Here is a 22345-nt window from a genome sequence, read left to right as displayed (position 1 = left end):
AAAAAAATTATATATTATAATATATAATTTATTTTTTTTTTCCTCATCGCCATGCCACAGCTGAAGGCCGCTTTCACACGGGCTGTCTGATCAGGTCCGCCTGTCAGTTTCTCAGGCAGACCTGATCGGACCCTTCAGTATCCTCTATGGAGCAGTAATCTGTTCCTGTCTGCCAAAAACAGACGAATGGTGGTTCTATTTTCTATCCATCCCGTGGATCGGATCAGATGGCATCGGATGGAAACAGACAGACAGTCTGTTTCCATCCGATTGCGCTATAGAGGAGAGTGGGGTTCTGGTCGTCTTTATGTGTGAATTTAGTATGTTATTTTTTTGGAAATAAAGCTTGGTTGTTTGTTTAAAAAAAAAAAAACTGGCTCCTTACCTATTTTTGCTGGCTCCTAGATTTCAGGAAAATTTGTCAAGCCCTGCCTTAGGCAGATCTCCTGGTACTCACGGACACTGTTTTTCCCAAGATGATTCTGCCCGCAGCTCCACTTGTCAGCGCTCTGGATCCTCTGCAGCTCAGCTCCACACACCTGGTTCACTATGCCGACCACCTGAACCACCTTCCTCACACCTGCAGGAGGAGAGACACCCGACCACCTCCTCATGGGACTTTGCTCCCGAAAAAAGACACCCTGTCACATACTCCTTCAAGATTTATTGCCCATCCCAGGTAGCATTGCGGCAATGCCCGCCCACTGGGACAGCCATAAACCCTGGTTTGTTACTGGTTAGGTTTCCTCCACTGTCCAACAAGCTCCATTATTGGATACAGTGGGGAGACTCCCTTAGACCCAACAAATCACACCTGGAAACATGTGACAGACCAAACTACAGATCCGGCTATCCCGAGAAGCAGAAAATAGCCACCAAATGCGTTTTCCTAGCACCTACCTAGGAGGGTGCTACATCTATATAGTCACCATTTTATTTATTAATTTATTTTTGCCTAGTTTGCACATATTTTGGGAGGATTTGTGTGGACCTTAATTTTATTTATTAAATAGGTGACATAATTAATGTTATTTGTCATTTCTACCCATCTAGCACTTTTTTGTTATCAGAAATTTAATTATTCTAAGTACAATCTGTTGGCCAAATTGTGAGCATTTCCAATCTCAAACCAACAAAGCAGCTTGCATCACCACGTGTGTATAAACACTGCCACTACTGCACACTCATCAGCTCCTAAGTTGCAAAACAAGCAGCAAACATCGCATAACAGATGCAATGGCTTCATAATGTAGATGGTAATCTCTTGCTATGGCTCTTCTCCCCAGCAGGGCGCCAGCCCACTGTCACTTTAATCATGTCTAGGAGGAACACTCGCTAAGATGGCCACTGTTCCCGGGTCTGGATTTTTTTTTTAATAAATATTTAAGAAATACAAACACAAGTGCACTTGGACTAAGTGTAAGCCATGTCTCTCTATATCAGTCTTTCTCAACCTTTTTACCAGAGTAACCCTTGAAATAGTTTTCAGGTCTCGGGGAACCTCTGCTAAAACCAATCCATTGGTGGTCTGTGGGAAAAATGGCCCTTTCATTGGTGGCTACTTAGAAGAATACGCCCTTTACATTGGTGGTCAGAATGCCACCCTTCCTGGCATCCAATAACATCAACCATTGGGTTCATGCAGCAGGCTCTCTCAAGTAGTACTGACCCTAAAACTATACAAGCACCATCCAACGGAAGGCCAGTCAGCTACATCTCAAGAAACCTCTAGCAACCTCTTGGGAAACCCTATGGCTCCATGGAATCCTGGTTGACAATGGCTGCTCTAGATGATCTTAAGTTATCACTCCCAGCATACACTGTGCTCTAATTTCTCAACAACAGGAAAGTTTGCTGCTTGTCCTTGTATAATGTCTTGCGGAGCAAATTGGGTTAAGAGAGGAAAAGATTAATCCTTCTAAACATACACCGCATCCTGCATGACAGAACGGTCTGCAAATGTCACTGCATATTGTCAGTTATTGGGATTTCTCCACTGAAACGTCTCAAGCAGATGGCGCGAATCCTGTGCCATACTGCACACACAGCAGAGGGGAGCATCTGCCAGGGAGGATAAAAGGCGTACGCTAAGCCTTGAGACCCAAATAAAGCGCCTCATGAGATTCCTTAACGCTGGGCTTCGCTCTCGTAATCCCTTCAATGCAGTCCGAGCCCCGGCCTGAGATGCAAAGACGTCTGAAGGTGTAAGAGGCAGAGATTATTGGTCCAACAGTCTCGCACAGAGCCTTGTGCATCACTGTGCCTCCTGACCTGATGTCTGCAATGACCAATCACGTACTTCTTTTGATATTTGGAGTACGGAATGGGAGAAGAGGACAAAAAAAAATCTGATTGGCTGTTTTAAGTAAAAAGAAACCAAAAATATTTTTGGAAAGTTGTAGTATCTAGGTACTTTGAGACAGAAATGCCATCAAAATGTGTTTGATTTTGCTTTTGGATTTAGCGATTTTATACATATTATTTATGAAGCATTTGTCTTTTAAGAAAGCAATAATATATCATATATAATATAATATATTATAATAAAATATAATATGATATAATATAATATAATATAATATAATATAATATAATATAATATAATATAATATAATTTAATATGATATAATAAAATATAATATAATATAATATAATTTAATATAATATAACATAACATAATATAATATAATATAATATAATATAATATAATATAATACAAAATATTATATAATTTAATATAATATAATACAATATAATATAATATAATATAATATAAAGAAAAGCACAGTGGCTTAGTGGTATTTCTATCAAGCATCTGGGATTCCACTCTCCTAACATGTCCTGTGTGCAGTGCTATGCAGCCTAAGCCAACTCTGCTCCACTGACCATGCAACTTTTACTGCTTCTTCCTCTCTTCCCTGAGCTCAGCATTAAAATGTGTGTTCACTTATAGCCATTTTTTACCAAGTGGGCTCCAAAATGAATCACCTTTTGTAGCATGCGTGCAAGTGTGAACGAGCCTTAAAGGGGGAGGTAAAACCAGCAAGCTGAGCCAGTTTTACCACCTCCCAACTGCCCACCTGAGCACAGACATACAGCCGTTCAGGGCTGTACATGTGCCATGGCCAAGATGTTGTGCCAAACTCTACCCATGCAAGTCTATAGGGCCATGCCACAACTGCCTCCACCATTGGCATGCAATGCACAAGGTTGGGGAGCAGAGGTGGGGCATTTACAGGGTTAAGTCAGGCAGTGAGGAGGTGATCCAGCAGCCCCGGCTCCCCTATGACAGAGAATGGCTGCTGCTGAGAAAAGGATGGAGCGCCGACAACACATGGGCCTATAGGTGACATGGCAGGGGGGGGGGGTGGGGGGATTAGATGATTCTAGATGTCTTCCAGCTTGGAAATAAAGTGAGCTCTGGTTTTTTTTTTTTTCTTTCATTTTTTACCCGAGTTGTTTTTTTTTTCAAAGTCTTACATAACATGACAGGTCTATATTAGAGATTTCCATGGCGGTCTCTGATTGATAAACTTGTCATTACTCCAGCCTTGTTTAAAAACAATAAAACACAATCAAACAGGGATTACATTTAATGAATGGCAGGAATGTGTGACAGAGGAAAGGTTGGACCCCAGGGCCCATGTGTTGCTCCTTTTCTCCCGAGAAGCGTCTTCTGATTGTTAATGGAGCTGTGACCCTTTTCTAGCCTCATGTAATTCATGATATCTCCCCCCTCCCCCCATGTATCATTCACCCCCTGAGAGGACGGCAATGAATCCAATTCATTCTTGCAGAATGAGACTTGGCAAGCCGTTCGATTCAGATGGGCAGACGCAGCCAGGCAACAAAATTGGCTGATCTGGCTGAATTTAATCAGCCGGTGAAATGAAAACACAAGATATCACTTGTTACACTTGTGCTACTAGAACAGGCAGGCTGCTGTAATATCGACCTCCTGGCCCGGACTGGCAATCTGTAGACTCAGGTGTTTGCCAAAAACAGTTGGATGGAGGTTCTGGGTGTAGAAGAACAGTTTGCACTCTACTTTCACACTTGTTGTTTTTTATCGTTCAAATGTGTTCATTCCTTCCTGCCATGGTGTTGACACCATTCTCCATTGGGAACTCATCAAGCTAGTCCTATGGAACCTGTGAGCCACTCCTAGGTGAAGACACCAGATTCAAACCAGGCTCCTTCCAGTTTGGACTGGCAATCTTTACAGTGTGGTACTTGCCAAAAAGAGTTGGATGGAGGTTCTGTGTGTAACGTTTGCTATCTCCTTTGACACTAGTTGACTTTAATCGGTCATACGTGTTCATGCCTTCCTGCTATGATGCTGACACCAATCTCCATCAGACACTCATTGAGCTTGTACCTATGAGCCATTGATAGGTGAAGATCCTAGAATAAGTTTGGACTGTTGGACTGGCAATCTGTACTGTTTGGTATTTCCCAAAAAGGGTTGGATGGAGGTGCTGTGTGTAGCAATGTTTGCTATCTCCTTTGACACGTGTTGGTTTTATTCGGTCATACGTGTTCATGCATTCATGCTAAGGTGCTGACATCAGTCACTATTAGGAACTATCACGAATTCTTCTAGTTCATACTATGCGACCTACCTGGATGAACTTGCCATCTTGGGAAGAGCAGTAAATACACTGTGTCTGTGATGAGCTTGGGTTCAGGCTTGTGATTGACCCATTTCATCCAAGCGTTGAAGTTGCTGGCTATTGCTGGGCTTGGGCTTTCATAGACACTTGTTGGTTAACTGCTCGTACATGTTCATGTCTTTCTGCAACGGTGCTGAAACTATTGGGAACTCACAGAGCTTGTACTATCTCCTTTGACACGTGTTGGTTTTATTCGGTCATACGTGTTCATGCATTCATGCTAAGGTGCTGAGATCAGTCACTATTAGGAACTATCAGGAGTTAATTTAGCTCATACTATGGGACCTACAAGATATACCTAGATGAACACGCCCTCTTGAGAAGAGCAGTAAATACACTGTCTATGATGAACTTGGGTTTGGGCTTGGGATTGACCCAATTGATCCAAGCGTTGAAGTTAGTGGCTATTGCTGGGCCAATAAGCTGGGCTTGGGCTTTCATAGACACTTGTTAGTTTAAACTGCTCGTACATGTTCATGTCTTCTTGCAGACTATCAGGAACTCACAGAGCTTGTACTATGGGACCTACGAGACATTCCAAGGAGAAGAGGCCAGAGTAAAAACCAGGATCCTTTAATATCTACTTTCCAGCCCTGAGTGGCAATTTGTACACTCCGGTGTTTGCAAAAAAGAATTGAACAAGGGTTCTGTGTGTAGGAAAGTTTAGGAACTCCTTTAACATTTGTTGGTTTTATTTGTTCACACGTGTTCATGCCTTCCTCCCAGGGTACTGAGAACACTCATGGAGCTCGTACTATGGGACCTACGAGCCATTCTTAGCTGAAGATGCCAGAATAAAACCAGGCTTCTTTAATATCTACCTTCTGGTTTGGACTGGCAATTTGGCACTCGGGTGTTTGCCAAAATGAGTTGGACAGAGGTTCTGTGCGTAGCAAAAATAACAACTAAGGCTGTAAACAAGGCCGTAAGTCGAAACGCGTCAGCTGTTGTTAATCTTGACCGTCATGTAGTTAATAAAGATTTTCATGGGATTCTGGAGTTGCCGGCTACATTTTTCTTGGTGCTGCATATTCAATGGCTGGAGGCCATTTGAGCCAGAGCACCCAGTGAAGGACTCCACCCTTAATCTTCGATGTGTGTTCCCTGTTGTGAGCGCTGCCTTTGCGCTTTCCTTTCCTTTATGACAGAAGAGTTCAAGAGGGTCTCTTCCATCATAGAAATCCTATCTGTCTGTGTTTTTTAGATTTAAATTTAGATTAGAGTGGTTCTAAACTCTCACATATGCTCAGTAAAGTGACTGGCCTCAAGTGATACACAGAGATGAAACAAATCCTCCTTCAAAAGCTGTACCTGTTTTTCTGCAGCACACTCATCTCTACAGTCTTCTAAACACACAAATCGAAGGGGTTTTCTCAGCTCCAGCAGGTAGGGGGGTGGGGATCTAACGTCGCACACTGCATAGTTCAGAGAGGAGACCTCAGTGTAATATGAGACCGGAGTGGAGGGAAAGAACACATCTAAATATACACAGTCTCATAGAGAAACATGCACATCTGTGGCTGTCAATCATCTGTGTGCTGGAGGGTGCTGTCTCCCAAGATTCTGCGGCGTCATGATAACCTGTCAAAAGTGAATCATGCAGATAGCAGAGAAATGAGAAAGCAGAAAACTAACATGTGGTACTTTGGATTGAGGCTAGTACATGCTATAGAGGGATATGTTCTGTTTGTTTTTCATTTCACATGTTTTAAGCCAGTTTGGGTATTTTTGTGATATAGAAGCTCTTAACCAGGTGCGTAACTACAGGGGTTGCAATTGCAACCGGGCCCCATGCCTCCCTTGTACACCTGGATAGGAGGGGCGGCGGGGGCAGCATGTCGAGAAATCACTATCCTCCTTTTTCCTCCTGTAGCTGCAGGAGGAAAATGGAGGAGATTGGTTCCTCTGTATGCTGCCCCCAACACTCCTCCTATCCAGTTCACTTGTGTTCTGCTGTCTCTGGGCCCCTGTGTGCTCCCCTGGTTCTCCCTCCCTCCCCTCTCCTGCTGGCTGCTGCAGATGATGTGTCAAAATAAAGAACCAGGAAGGGGTCGGTGAATATGTAATTTACCAGCTCCTTCCTTTTCTGAATGGACAGAGTCATAGTCAGTGACATTGTAAAAAAAATAAAATAAAATGATAAAAAATAATACAATTAAAATACCAAAAAATAAAAACTACTGACACCTGTGGGTGAACTTCCAAGATCGCAAAGGTCACACTTGCGACCGGGCCCTGGCATTCCACCACCGTGTGGAGGCCCCAAGATGGCAGGAAGGGGGCCCACTGCAGAACTTGTAAAAGGGTCCTGCAGGAGCATAATAAAGGGCCCTGCAACGAGAGTAAAGGGCCCCAGGATCAGTGGGAAGAGCCCAAGGCTTGAAGGTAAGGGCCAGGAGACCGGGGGCCCCTTCATGGTTTCTTGTACCAGGGCCCTGAAGGTTCTAGTTACGCCTCTTCTCTGAACCTTGTGGTGATTTGTTGCAATGTTTTATGTAGTTTGCGGTCCTGGAAGCTGTTCCCCAACCTGTGTGGTGACCTGCTAGACACTCGGAGGGGATTACTAAAGGGATTGAAAAGAGGGAGTGCCACACTAGTTTGTTCAGTCCATAAAAAATGTATTTTTCATTTATAAAAAAATATTTTACGTACTGTAGAAAGTAATGTGGCGCTGCCATCTTTTCAATTTTTTGAATTTCAATTTAAAGCTGATCTTCTCCCAAAAGGGGAAGCTCCGCTTGTTTGCACCCTCCACATTTGACACTTTTTTGAGTATGGGGGGGGGGGGGGGCGGGTACCTGGTTTTGACGACTTGTCAGGCGACTAGCGCTCCATTCTGTGCAATGGAACCGTTCTAATCAGAGGGATTCAAGTCGCTCCGACTTAGAAAAAGGTTCCTGCACTACTTGGGGGTGAAGTCGGAGCTGCTTGCATTGACTTCTATTAGAGAAGTCGTTTGCAAGCTGCGATGAAGTCGTGCTATAGGGAGCGGCTTCAAAGTCGGTGTGATTTTGATTAGCCCTAGTGTGAACCGGCTCTTAGACTCTGTGGTCTAACATAATACACCCTCTCTATACTGTGTTCTTCATTTTTAGCCATAAACTGGATTTGGACACTATGGGGTTGATTTACTAAAGGCGAATAGACTGCGTACTTTGCAAAATGCAGTTGCTCCAGGACTTGGTAAATGAGGTAAAGATTCATTTTGTAAAGAGTACCCAATCAAGTGCAAGGAAGATAAAAAAGAAAACATAATTTTTGCATGCACATGATTGGATGATGGAAGTTAGCAGAGCTTCTGCTCATTTACTAAGCTCTGGAGCCACTGCTCTTGCAAAGTGCCATTGCACTTTTCAAAGCGCACAGTTTATTTGCCTTTAGTAAACCAACCCCTGTCTGTCCTAACAAATGGTTAAAGTATACTCACTGGCCACTTTATTAGGTACACCTGTTTAATTGCTTGGTAACACAAATTGCTAATCAGCCAATCACATGGCAACAACTCAATGCATTTAGGCATCTACACGTGGTGAAGACGACTTGCTGAAGTTCAAACTCAACATCAGAATGGGGAAGAAAGGGGATTTAAGTGACTTTGAATGTGGCATGGTTGTGGGTGCCAGACGGGCTGGTCTGAGTATTTCAAAATCTGCTGATCTACTGGGATTTTCACGCACAGCCATCTCTCAGGTTTACAGAGAATGGTGGGGAAAAGAGAAAATATCCAGTGAGTGGCAGTTGTGTGGAGGGAAATGCCTTGTTGATGTCAGAGGTCAGAGGAGAATGGGCAGACTGGTTCCAGATGATAGAAAGGCAACAGTAACTCAAATAACCACTCGTTACAACCAAGGTATGCAGAACACCAGAAATAGTTGGCGACCCAGAAGCTTCAAGAACCAAGATTCGTAAACACTAATGAAAAATTTCCAAATAAACAAGCCAAAAGAAATGTCAGCAAAAATATACATACGGTTTCAATGCCGGACCCTTCAACAAAGAGCGTAGGAACGTTCGTCCTGGGAGGAAGGGCGTGGCTACAAGGTCTCACGCACACTACATCACTTCCACTTGTACGTGTAACGCCAACACTATGTATGAAATCCATTGCTCTGTGAAAGATTTTTTTCGATTGTTAATGTTGGCGGCGATTTCGACCAACGAACGCTGTTTTGTTGGTCGGCGATCGAACAATCGGTCGATATTCGAACCGTGTATTCCTGCTATTAGTTTCATTCCCAGAGTTCAGCTGTAAGGGTAAGATTGGTCTTACAGTGTATTAACTGCTTGTGGACTGCCCCACGTACATCTACTGTGGTGGGGCGAATGCTGTGCGCTGGATCGCGTATCTGGTATGTGATCAGCGCTTTCGGGTAAGGCGCGTGCGCGTTCCTTCCGCACTGGCTGTGCTGTGATTTGTTACAGCACAAGCCGATCAGCCGGTCCTGGCCAATGATCGATTCCCGGCCCTGCTGATTGGCTTCGTCATTCACGGAAGAGAATTCTGTTTTGCTTACACTGACAAGCGATCTTGCTGTTTTTTTTTTGTTTTTATTCCCTGCAAAGCAGGGAGAAAAACAGCAAGATCACTAAGTAAAAGCAGCACACATTACACATTGTTAGGCACACAGTTAACCCTTTGATCGCACATAGATGTTAACCCCCTTCCCAGCCAGTGTCATTAGTGTAGTGACAGTGCATATTTTTAGCACTATTGGCTCCCAGGCTAGTGACATACCGGTACGTCACTTTGCCTGGCTGGGGCTGACCGCCGCAGTATATGTACTTGCGGCGGTCGGCAACCGGTTAAATTAGCGCAGTGCTGAATAGCAAAAAATGGCCTGGTCATGAGGGAGGTAAAATCTTCCAGAAGGCAAGTGGTTAACATACAGGTTGATTTACTAAAACTGGAGCACTCAGAATCTGGTGCCGTTGTGCATGGTAGCCAATCAGGTTCTAACTTCAGTTTGTTCAATTAGGCTTTGACAATAAAACCTGGAAGCTGATTGGTTTCTATGCAAAGCTGCACCAGATTTTGCACTCTCCAGTTTTAGTAAATCAACCCCAATATATCACTCAAGACTTGATATCTATAACTTTTTGTTAGGACAGAAAGTGCTGAAATCTAAATTCAAACCAAAAATGAGATCTGCCAGCAAATACAGAAAGGCTTAACCACTTTACGACCGCCCGCCGCAGATTTACTGCGGCAGGCAGCCGCTCCTGGGTGAAACGACGTAGCTCTACGTCGCTCTCTCTCAGTAGGCTAGGGGGCGAGCGCGTGCCACTGACGGCGCGCACCGGCCCCTGTTTGTCAGCGGGGAAGCCGATGTGTGTGTCAGGCGGCTCCGATTGCAGTGTCCCCTTTACACATTACAATGCCCCCTTTACCCATCACAGTGCCCCTTGCAGTAGGCTTACCACCTGTCCAGGATTCAACCGGACTGTTCAGGTTTTTAATCATGTGTCCAAGTTTCAATCTGCCTGAACCTCGGACATATTATTCAGACCAGGTTGTGGCTCCCCAAGTAACTGAGATAGTCACACACAAATCTATTGGCGTCTGGGAGCTGCGGGAGGCTGTCTGGGGGCAGGTTTGGCATCACTGGGGGGGTGTGGCAATGATGTCAGCAAGAGCATTTTAGCCACATCCACTGTTTGCACAGCATGCATAGTTACTACTCTCCTTGGGGTGCCCAAATGTGTCCCAGGTCTTTTATAATCCTATAGTGTATACTATGGAAAAATAAATTGGCCGTGTGCCGGTAAAGGGTTCGGGTTTGGCTTGAAGAAAAGGTGGCAACCCTACCTTGCAGTCATAACCCCCCTCTCCTCCTTTACATCACAGTCCCCCTTTCATCAATCAGCCTCCCCTGCACAGTACTGCCAGGGCAGAGGCCTGTAGCGGCTGGGTGTTCTCTCTCTCTCTGGCCTCCTACCTGGCCGCCGTTATCCTGACGTGGGAGGTGCTGCAAATCGGGAGAGAGGGTGGAAGCTGCCCAAGTTATAACATTACCAAGCGGGTGATTACCGAATTCCGCCCTCTGTCCCGATATGAAGCACCTCCGGCCCGATGTGAAGATGATATCGGCAACCGTGCCGGAGACCAGAGAGAGGGAACACTGTGGCTGATAAGTGGCATGGCCTCGGTCCAGGCAGGATTGTCGCTTGGTCCAGGTCTAGACCGCGGTCCTCCATTTAGTGAACCCTGCTGTATATACTACATTATTTTTATATTATTTGCTATACTTTTTCCCATGAAAGAGAAGTTACCCCTTATGTCTAGGTGTTTTAGAAATCTCTACCGATAGAAGAAATGGCAATCAGCTGTTCTCTTTCCAAACAGATCCTACGTGAATCACAACATACATCAAACGATCCTATGGCTACCAAGCATGTCTGCAAATAGAATATAAAAATGTTTTACTGGTATCAATGCAGGTATTGGAGAGATAGAAACAAATGAGCCAGTTTTCTAGGCCAGGCAACAGTATAATTGGATGTAAAGTTCATTTATCATATCAAAGGAATCCTGCAGGAAAAAAATACCAGGAAACAATTCTTCACCTCCTTTTAAAAACACGAGTTGCCTGGCCGTTTATGCTTTCTATAATATGAGTTACTGACCTGGAACAAGCATGGGGATTATGAAATCAGAGTGAAGTCACAATTCTTGATCTTAATTCAGGGCCTTAAATTTAAGCCATTGGATCAGCAAGACAAGTCAGACAACGAGCTACAGGAGACCAAGGATGGCAACCTTCATATTGTATCTGAACAGGTTTCCTTTAGATGTCACAGAGAACCTGTGTTAGCACTAACTAGTACTATTGTAAGAGATTTTTACAAATTAAGCAGATTAACTGTTGCTGAGGACATGTGGGCCTGGAATGTGTCTGTAAGAGTATGGCGGGGACATTGAGATGTAAGCACTGTTGAGAAAGAGGGAAAGAGAGAGAAATAACAAGAGAGTAAAAGAAAGAAAGAGAGAGAGAGAATGAGAGAGGGAAAGAGAGAGAGGGGGGGGGGTAAGAGAGAGGGGGAAAGAGAGAGGGGGAGGGAAAGAAAGAGAGAGAGAAAGAGAGGGGGGAAGAGAGAGAGAGAGAGAATGAGAGAGGGAAAAATAGAGGGGGGAGAGAGAGAGGGGGGGGGTGAGAGCGAGGGGGAAAGAGAGAGGGGGAGGAAAAGAAAGAGAGAGAGAGAGTGAGATAGAGAGAAAGAGAGGGGGGAAGAGAGAGAGGGGGGGAAGAGAGTGATAATGAGAGAGGGAAAAAGAGAGAGGGGGGAGAGAGAGAGGGGGAAAGAGAGAGGGGGAGGGAAAGAAAGAGAGAGAGAAAGAGAGGGGGGAAGAGAGAGAGAGAGAGAATGAGAGAGGGAAAATAGAGGGGGGGGGAGAGAGAGGGGGGGTGAGAGCGAGGTGGAAAGAGAGAGGGGGAGGAAAAGAAAGAGAGAGAGAGAGTGAGATAGAGAGAAAGAGAGGGAAAGAGAGAGGGAAAGAGAGAGGGAAAGAGAGAGGGAAAGAGAGAGGGAAAGAGAGAGGGAAAGAGAGAGAGAGGGAAAGAAAGAAAGAAGGAAAAAGAGAGAGAGAGCGAAAGAAAGAAAGACAGAGAGAGAGAGAGAGAGAGAGAGAGAGGGAAAGAAAGAAAGACAGAGAGCGAGAGAGGGAAAGAAAGAAAGAAGGAAAAAGAGAGAGAGAGAGGGAAAGAAAGAAAGAAGGAAAAAGAGAGAGAGAGAGCGAAAGAAAGAAAGACAGAGAGAATGAGAGAGGGAAAGAAAGAAAGAAGGAAAAAGAGAGAGAGAGAGAGCGAAAGAAAGAAAGACAGAGAGAATGAGAGAGGGAAAGAAAGAAAGAAGGAAAAAGAGAGAGAGAGAGCGAAAGAAAGAAAGACAGAGAGAATGAGAGAGGGAAAGAAAGAAAGAAGGAAAAAGAGAGAGAGAGAGCGAAAGAAAGAAAGAAGGAAAAAGAGAGAGAGAGAGCGAAAGAAAGAAAGACAGAGAGAATGAGAGAGGGAAAGAAAGAAAGAAGGAAAAAGAGAGAGAGAGAGAGCGAAAGAAAGAAAGACAGAGAGAATGAGAGAGGGAAAGAAAGAAAGAAGGAAAAAGAGAGAGAGAGAGCGAAAGAAAGAAAGACAGAGAGAATGAGAGAGGGAAAGAAAGAAAGACAGAGAGAATGAGAGAGGGAAAGAAAGAAAGAAAGACAGAGAGAATGAGAGAGCGAAAGAAAGAAAGACAGAGAGAATGAGAGAGGGAAAGAAAGAAAGAAGGAAAAAGAGAGAGAGAGAGCGAAAGAAAGAAAGACAGAGAGAATGAGAGAGGGAAAGAAAGAAAGAAGAAAAAAGAGAGAGAGAGAGCGAAAGAAAGAAAGACAGAGAGAATGAGAGAGGGAAAGAAAGAAAGAAGGAAAAAGAGAGAGAGAGAGAGCGAAAGAAAGAAAGACAGAGAGAATGAGAGAGCGAAAGAAATAAAGACAGAGAGAATGAGAGAGGGAGCGAAAGAAAGAAGGAAAAAGAGAGAGAGAGAGAGAGCGAAAGAAATAAAGACAGAGAGAATGAGAGAGGGAAAGAAAGAAAGAAGGAAAAAGAGAGAGAGAGCGAAAGAAAGAAAGACAGAGAGAATGAGAGAGGGAAAGAAAGAAAGAAGGAAAAAGAGAGAGAGAGAGCGAAAGAAAGAAAGACAGAGAGAATGAGAGAGGGAAAGAAATAAAGACAGGGAGAATGAGAGAGGGAAAGAAAGAGAGAGAGAGAGAATGAGAGAGGGAAAGAAAGAAGGAAGGAAGGAAGGAAAGAAGGAAGGAAGGAAGGAAGTTACAGTCCAGACTATAGCAACAAATCTTTATTGGAAGAATGGCAGCAGAGATCCACATTTTGTGCTAAAACAGCAATTTCTCTCCTTGAGGAGGCATTGTTGTAGAGCAAAACATGTGAGGGTTTTATCTGTGCTTTTTTTAAAGGAGCTTTGCTATAGCCCGGAGTGTGGTAATCCTTTTCCACTACTGTTTAGGGTGAAAGATGACCTGGAAATAAATTGAATGGACTGTTTAGGATGGCTGTTGTCATACACACTTTTCCACTTCTTGGTTGATGTGTCCACATGTACCGAGCTGGACCAACACCTGTATATTTGTAGTGGACTCCATTGCATAGTGCTCACTAGGAGTGGTCTTCATTTTTTGCTTGGTCTCAACCCACATCAGGAGTCACCAAATTCCTTAGTTAATCAACCCTGTTCATGAAGTTCAGAATGTTAATGGGCCTCCAAACATTTATTATATGAAAACTGAAGGTATATAAAGACTTTATGGCAGCATTTCTGATAATCTTTTCAAATAATAGGGATATAGGCATTGTTTCATTGGTAAACAAACCTAGGACTCAAAAATGTTTAATTTTTCTTGTGAATACTGTCAACACTTTCACTTTAATATGGGTGTACTCACTTGCAATAGAGTTTGAGTTGGGTGTACTTAATGGTTTACCAACAAAGTTTGAGTTGGGTGTACTTAATGGCTCACTAACAGAGTTTGAATTGAGTGTACTTAATGGCTCATGACCAACAAAGTTTGAAGTGGGTGTACGCACTGGCTTTCCAACAGAGTTTGAGTTGGGTGTACTCACGGGCTGTCCAACAGAGTTTGAGGTGGATGTACTCAGTGGCTCTGCAACAAAGTTGGAGATGGGTGCACTCTTTGGCTCTCCAACAGAGTTGGAGGTGGGTGTACTAACTGCCTTACCAACACGGTTTGTGGTGGATGTACTACCTGGCTTACCAATAGAGTTGGAGGTAGGTGTAAGGACTGTTTCACCTGCAGAGTTTGAGGTAGGTTTAATCATTGGCCCACCAATAGAATTTGAGGGGTACTCACTGGTTGACCAACTAAGTTAGAGTTGAGTGTACTCACTGGCTCACCAACAGGGTTTGTGGTGGGTGTACATAATGGCTGACCAACAGCGGTTGAAGTGTGAGAGTACACACAGTCCGGAAATGAGCATATATGTATATCTTTCCCAGTAGGCGATGGACATAGACACACAACGCAAAGTACATGGGCCAGTCACAAGGGCCAGTTGGTATAGACAAATCAAGACCACTCTTGCTGGTGGCTGACCATCCAACTCTAAGTAACTTGGTCTCACCATTAGCCCTTCTATCTTCAGGACTAGGGGCTGGCATGGAGCTCTAAAGAGACCTCAAAAGATTAACTGACCCAGCCAACATTAGATCATTTATTGACCTCCAGACATTTACTGACCACAGCCATTTTATCCACCTCTTGGATATCCCCATCAACCTTTGGTGTTCAATATTGACCATTTTGGAGAACCCTACCCTACATAGTCGTAAATCTGAATGAGACCGTTGAATCAGATTTTATTGTGTCTGGTCAAGTTGACACAAATACTGTACACCAGCCCCTTTCCACACTTCATAATAGAATAATTACCAACTGCACACCCCATGCTCATTTGGCATGTACTCTGCCTATAAATCCCCCTTTCGATGAAGGGACACAAGTTCACTGATCTATATAAATACCGGAAATAAAAAATAAGTATGTTATTCTGGAACCTTGACAAATAAAGGCTTTGTTTTGCCAGTTTAGTCTTCCATATGACAACTCCCACACTGAGCTCTGCCAGGCAAGACACTTTCCCAAATTAGCCCATCTACAACCTTTTACAGGTCAGCTAACAGTCCCTGCTGCGTCACACCATATCACCTCTCCCTATAAATAACGCAACTGACAGAAGCTATAATTGTCTTGTATTTTTTTTTTTATTTTCCGTTTCTATGGTAATCACTAAACTGTGCGGCAGATGTTCGCTGCTTGCAAATTAAATTAAGCAAAATAACTCAAACTGTTGTTTACTGGCAAGCGTCCGCTCCTTTGAGCTTCCAGTTCATCTGCGTCCCCGTGATGATTAGTATAAATCAAGGCAGCCTCAAAAGCATTGAGGTTTTTCAGCGGATGAATTTGCGAGATTCGTTGAAAGTCCTGGACGAGAAGTGGCTGTTTGTGTAGAGGGAGGTATGTGGTTTTCCGGGAGCTGTCCGCCGGTCTCCGGGAGATAGCATGACCCACAATTATAAGAAGAGGCAGGCAGATGTTACGCAGATTACATTAAGTCACAACGCATTATTGGAAATGTCACAGAAACCTACAATATTTATAAAATGGATTTCCTTGCGTAATCCTCAATAATTCTCTCAGCATTAGAGAAAAGCTAAACCGGACAGCTATGGTGTAGGTATAATGGAATTCCACCAGTGGTTAAAGTATATTCATAGCCCTTTATTTTTTACATTTGCATAGGAAAGGATAAGAAAGGTATAAAAAAAAAAAAGTAGAAAGGAACCACTCAACCCTCTGTGTCCTTCTTCGCAGCTAGCCGCCAGACTTTTTCAAGGTTGAATGCAACCCACTTCCTATGAGCCCAGGGTTTCATGGACCCACCCCCTGTGGGGGACATCATCTTAAAGACTGTGCTTATTATATTTCTGGAGTGATGGGTGCTCACACATCTGAGCGCTACTCAGTCCAGAAGTTAGGGTGCACCCACGGAGGGCTGACCTGTGATGTCACTGGACCGACCAGAAGACTGCATGAATAAAGTATGTATAAAGCCAGAAAATGGTTGTAAGACTTCAGGGAAGGAAGTTCTGCGTCAAATGTTGCTTTTTGCGTTTACATACCTCCTTAGATACAGTCTGTTCTAAGTCATCTGCTTACTTGGCATCATCCACAGGCGACTTAACTCTTCAATAACTCACAGAAGTTGAACCGGACACAATTTTACTTCGGCTAATTGCAGTGCAGAGGATGTCTTATCTGTCCTTCAAAGTGTACGAAGATAATGATGCCAATTTACTAAAGAATTTGGGAATTTTCACACAACAAATTGTGTGACTATTCACTTCAATTATCTAATCGTCTGCAAAGGAAAGAAATAAATAGGGATTTTCTTTTCACTTGATTGGATAATTAAATAATTAGTCAGGTTGAAAAAAGACACAAGTCCATCTGGCTCAATCAATAAAAAAAAAAAAGCAGTAATGAAACCCCAACCATACAATCCCATATACATAATCCTATACCTGCTGTTGATCCAGAGGAAGGCGAAAAAACCCAGCAAAGCATGATACAATTTGCTACAGCAGGGGAAAAAAAATCTTTCCTGATCCCCCGAGAGGCAATCGGATATTCCCTGGATCAACTTTACCTATAAATATTAGTACCCACTTATATTAAGTACACCTAGGAAAGAATCCAGGACTTTTTTTAAAGCAATCTAGTGAGCTAGGAGGGAGGGAGTCTATTTCACATTTTCACAGCTCTTAAGGTGAAGAAACCTTTCCGTATTTGGAGACTAAATCTGTTTTCCTCTAGACGTAAAGAGTGCCCCCTTGTCCTCTGTGTTGACCTTAAAGTGAACAACTCAACACCAAGTTCACTATATGGACCCCTTATGTATTAATACATGTTGATCATATCCCCCCTTAATCTCGTCTTCTCAAGAGAGAATAAATTCAGTTCCTCTAATCTTTCCTCAAGGCTGAGCTCCTCCATGCCTCTTATGAGTTTGGTTGCCCTTCTCTGCACTTTCTCCAGTTCCCCGATATCCTTTTAAAAGAACTGGTGCCCAAAACTGAACTGCATATTCCAGATGAGGTCTTACTACTAATTAATCAAAATCTTAATTTGATCGAATGTGTAAACATTCTCAGACTCTTTGGTAAATCAGCCTCATTGACTTTTCTGAGCCCCGTCTCTGCGAAGAACCAACGCTGACTGAGGAAACATGGAAGAAACAAGACAAGTCTATTTATGATTGAACTAGCTAGCACTAAACTGGAGGGAGAACAAGGAGAGATAACTGCGCATTCATCTAAGGCTCGCCATTTCCTTAACGTTTTGCAGGACAATTTTATGGGTAAGATGGTGAACACACCAACTAGAAACAATGCGTTACTAGACCTACTGATTACTAACAATACAGACCTGATTGTGGATGTAGAAATACTAGGAAACTTGGGAAACAGTGACCATAGGTCAATTAGTTTCAGTATCAATCGCAGAAATAGGAAACACAAGGGTAATACAAGGACACTGAATTTCAAAAGAGACAATTTCCCTAAACTGCGCTCTATGCTAGACGCTGTTAAGTGGGATAGAATCCTGGGAACAAAGAACACGGAGGAAAAATGGGAGTGCTTTAAGAACATACTAAATAAAGGTATTGGCCAATGCATTTCAACGGGGAATACGTTTAAAAGAGCTAAAATAAACCCTGGGTGGCTAAACTCCAACGTAAAAATGCATACTAAAGAAAAGGCCTTCAAAAAATACAAGGCTGAGGGGTCATTGGCAGCATTCCAAAATTACAAAGAATGCAATAAGAAATGTAAGAGCGAAATTTGCTAAAATAGAACACGAAAGGCACATAGCGGAAGAGAGTTAAAAAAAAAAAACAAGAAATTCTTTAAGTATATAAATAGTAAGAAAGTGAGGTAAGAACACATTGCCCTATAAAGTCAGACAAAGGGAATCTGGCTACAAAGGACAGAGAGAAGGCGAAGACGCTAAATAAATTCTTCTCCTCAGTCTTCACAAAGGAATTGAGGGGCTACATTAACCCAGCTTGTAACATTAAAGTTAATAACATGGCACAGGAAGCACCCTCATGGCTAACAGAATACAGACTCAGAACTAGACTTGAAAAACTTAACATATATAAGTCACCGGGACCAGATGGCTTACACCTGAGGGTCCTTAAGGAACTCAGCCAGGTGATAGCCAGACCAATGTTCCTAATTTTTATGGATAATTTACTGACGGGAATGGTACCAACTGATTGGAAAAAAGCCAACGTGGTACCAATATTTAAAAAAAGGCCAAGATATATCCTGGGGAACTACAGGCTGGTTAGCCTAACATCAATAGTCTGTAAGATATTGGAGGTGACGATAAGGGACTATATACAAGACTTTAGTAATGAAAATGGTATTATTAGTAGTAATGAGCATGGATTCATGAAGAATCGTTCTTGCCAGATCAATCTATTAACCTTCTATGAAGAAGTGAGCTGCCATCTAGATAAAGGAAGGTCTGTGGATGTGGTGTATCTGGACTTTGCAAAGGCATTTGATACAGTTCCCCACAAATGTTTACTGTACAAACTAAGCTACGTAGGTATGGACCATAAGGTGAGTACCTGGATTAAAAGCTGGCTGCAGGGGCGAGTTCAAAGGGTGGTGATAAATAAGGAGTACTCAGAATGGTTAGGTGTGGAAAGTGGGGTTCCTCAAGGATCTGTCCTTGGACCAATCCTATTTAATTTATTTATAAAGGACATAGAGGGTGGGATAAACAGGTCAATGTCCGTATTTACAGACGATACTAAATTAAGCAGGGCAATAACTTTTACGTAGGATGTGGTAATCTTACAGGATGACCTGAACAAAATAATGGGGTGGGCAACTACATGGCAAATGAGGTTTAATGTTGAAAAATGTAAGGTAATGCATTTGGGTGTCAGAAATACGAACGCAAGTTACTCACTAGGGGGAGAGCCTTTGGGGAAATCAAAGATGGAAAAGAACCTGGGGGTCCTAGTAGATGACCAGCTCAGCAATGGCATGCAATGCCAAGCTGCTGCAAGCAAAGCCAACAGAAAATTGGCATGTATTAAAAAGGGGATTCACTCCAACGATAAAACGATTATTCTCCCACTCTACAAGACTCTGGTCCGGCTGTATCTCGAGTATGCCGTCCACTTCTGTGCATCGGTCCTCATGAAGGATGTGCTGGAACTGGAAAGAGTCCAGAAAAGGGCAACAAAGCTAAAAAAGGGACTGGAGGATCTCAGCTATAAAGGAAAGACAACAAGCATTGAACTTATTCTCTCTGGAGAAGAGACGATGAGAGGGGATAAGATATCAATGTACAAATACCGTACTGGTGACCCTAGCATTGGGAACAAACTATTCAGAGAAAGGGAATACAAAAGGACTCGCGGCCATTCGCTAAAATTAGAAGAGAAGCGGTTTAACCTTAAACTGTGTAGAGGGTTCTATACCGTCAGAGCGGTAAGGATGTGGAACTCTCTTCCACAAGTAGTGGTATCAGCAAGGAGCATCGATAGTTTAAAAAAACGATTAGATGGGCACCTTAATAACCACAACATACAGGGGTATACAATGTACTATTGACATAAACACACACACACTTATCATAGCTTGAAATGGATGGACTGGTGTCTTTTTTCAGCCTCACTAACTATGTAACTATGTAACAAATGACATGTGTAACCAAGCTGTAGTAGTTGTCTCTAGATGTCAATGCACTACAAACAGAGTTGGTGCAGTTCACTACAAGACAGAAAAATTACAAACAGTGCATCCGTAAAGTATTCACAGTGCTTTCCTTTTTCCACATTTTGTTATGTTACAGCCTTATTCCAAAATGGACTAAATTCCTTATTTTCCTCAAAATTCTTAATTTAACTGTTTTCTGCAACTTTGTATCTTTCAGTGCCAACAACACCCCGAAACAGGTGGAGGTGCGCATGCACGATAGTCAGCTGACCTCAGATGAAGTGCGCCATCGATCACCATGTCTGCGAATGTGCGACAAGCTTCGGAGCAACCTTCTATTGACTCTTACAGTATTTGGTGAGTCGTGGATATCAATATCCTCACTGATCTCTTACCATCAATATTTAAGGCAGCATTTTGGATTGCATGTGTTGCATTTAGCATGTATTGACATATTTAACCACTTCTGGACAGGAAGGTTTTACCCCCTTAATGACCAGGCCATTCTTTACAATACGGCACTGCGTTACTTTAACTGACAGTTGTGCGACACTGTACCCAAATAAAATGGATGTCCTTTTTTTTCCTACAAATAGACGTTTATTTTTGGTGGTATTTGATCACCTCTGCGGTTTTTTATTTTTGTGCTATAAACAAAAAAAGAGCAATAATTCTGAAAAAAAATAAACAATATTTTTTACTTTTTGCTATAAAACATTTCTAATAAAAAAAATAGAAAAATCTAATTTTTTCATTAATTTAGGCCAATATGTATTCTGCCACATATTTTTGGTAAAAAAGATCCCAATGCGTGTATAGTGATTGGTTTGAGCAAAAGTTATCAGGTCTACAAACTAGGGAATAGATTTATGTCATTTTTATTTTTTTATTTTTTTTTACTAGTAGTCATCAGTAGTCATCAGTTATCAGTGATTTTTAGCGGGACTGCGACATTGCGGCGGACAGATCAGACACCTGCCGCTTTTGAGGGGACCGGTGACATTACTACAGTAATCAGTGCTAAAAATATGCACTGTTACTGTACTACACTATACTGTACCACACTGGCAGGGAAGGGGTTAACACCAGGGGTGATCAAAGGGCTAAATGTGTCCCTAGGGGATGCTTTCTAACTGTGTGGGGGATGGACTCACTAGATTAACCCAGAGACCTGTGTTCCCAAATAGGAGGAACACAGGATCCCTGTGTTCATCTCTGACATAATGGCGGTCTGCCTTGTTTACGTAGGCAGACCGCCGTTCTGTCTCTATGGGGAGTGACCGCGGGTGGCCAGCTGGACCCTCTGGTTGGCTCCCCCTCTGGCCAATCAGCGCGTGTACGCCCCCACTGACTATTACATGAAACGGCGTACTGGTACGTCATTTTGCGTAATAGAGCCAACCTGCAGTAAAAGTGCGGCGGCTGGTTGGCAAGTGGTTGAAGAGGATCTTCACCCTAGAAAGAAAAAAAGAAAAGTCAGCAGCTTTAAATACTGTAGCTGCTGGCTTTACTTTCAATTTACTGATGATCTTTTTGGAAGAATAAAGTATACAACCTCGGAACAATAGCGATACATCAAAAATACAATAAGAAGACAGGAGGGGGAGATACCTCTCCCGGGTACATGGTCTATACCAGGGGTCTTCAAACTTTGGCCCTCCAGTTGTTCAGGAACTACAATTCCCATCATGCCTAGTCATGTCTGAGAATGTCAGAGTTTTTCAATGCCTCATGGGATGTGTAGTTCCGCAACAGCTGGAGGGCCGTAGTTTGAGGATCCCTGGTCTATACCAACAAATTATAATGGGTGTGAAAACAAGGACCTGAGCCAATGACTATGGTACAGAATACAATGTACACAGCTTATAATGGAAATAACATATAAGGTAGCGGACGAGCAACATAGATCATAGCGGCTGACTTTGAATAAAAAGACACTTACCTGTCCAGGGATCCAACGCTGTTCTCACCCTGGGCTGGTTCTTCGCCAGTCTTCGGGTCCCCGGTAATGGCAGGTTTACTGTGGGAAGCCGGCCGTGACTCCTGCCAGCTTTACACCTGGCTTCCTGCTGCACATGCATGAGCCTCACTGAGCTTTGTGAATGGTCCAGCAGCTTTCTGGGACCTGTGACATGTCCCAGAAGGCTGAGGGTAAAAAGAGGAGGGGGGGAGGGGGGCAAACTTCCGCTCGGATTGCCTAGGCGATTTGATCAAAAGTGGGAGTAGGTATATATCAAAACTAGGTACCCGCTCCTCAAAAGAATGTTAAAGCGGAGTTCCAGCCTGTATTAAAAAAAAGTAAAAGCCAGCAGCTACAAATACTGTAGCTGCTGACTTTTAAAATAAGGACACTTACCTGTCCA

At 43.1% G+C, this 22345-nt stretch overlaps 1 protein-coding gene across 1 annotated transcript in view; it reads left to right on the top strand.

The window, feature by feature from the left end:
- The window catches only part of SLC1A2 (solute carrier family 1 member 2), a 201236-nt gene that overhangs the window by 102984 nt on the left and 75907 nt on the right, over positions 1–22345 (top strand). The window contains exon 2 of the mRNA XM_082270152.1: positions 20200–20339. Coding sequence (XP_082126278.1) covers positions 20200–20339 — 140 coding nt within the window. The remainder of the gene's footprint in view (positions 1–20199; positions 20340–22345) is intronic.

Source organism: Pelophylax lessonae (genome assembly GCF_965119305.1).
Source record: "Pelophylax lessonae genome assembly, chromosome: 10".
Classification (NCBI taxonomy): domain Eukaryota; kingdom Metazoa; phylum Chordata; class Amphibia; order Anura; family Ranidae; genus Pelophylax; species Pelophylax lessonae.
The sequence above is the reverse complement of the archived record's forward strand: the minus strand, read 5'-3'. Positions and strand labels throughout refer to the sequence as shown.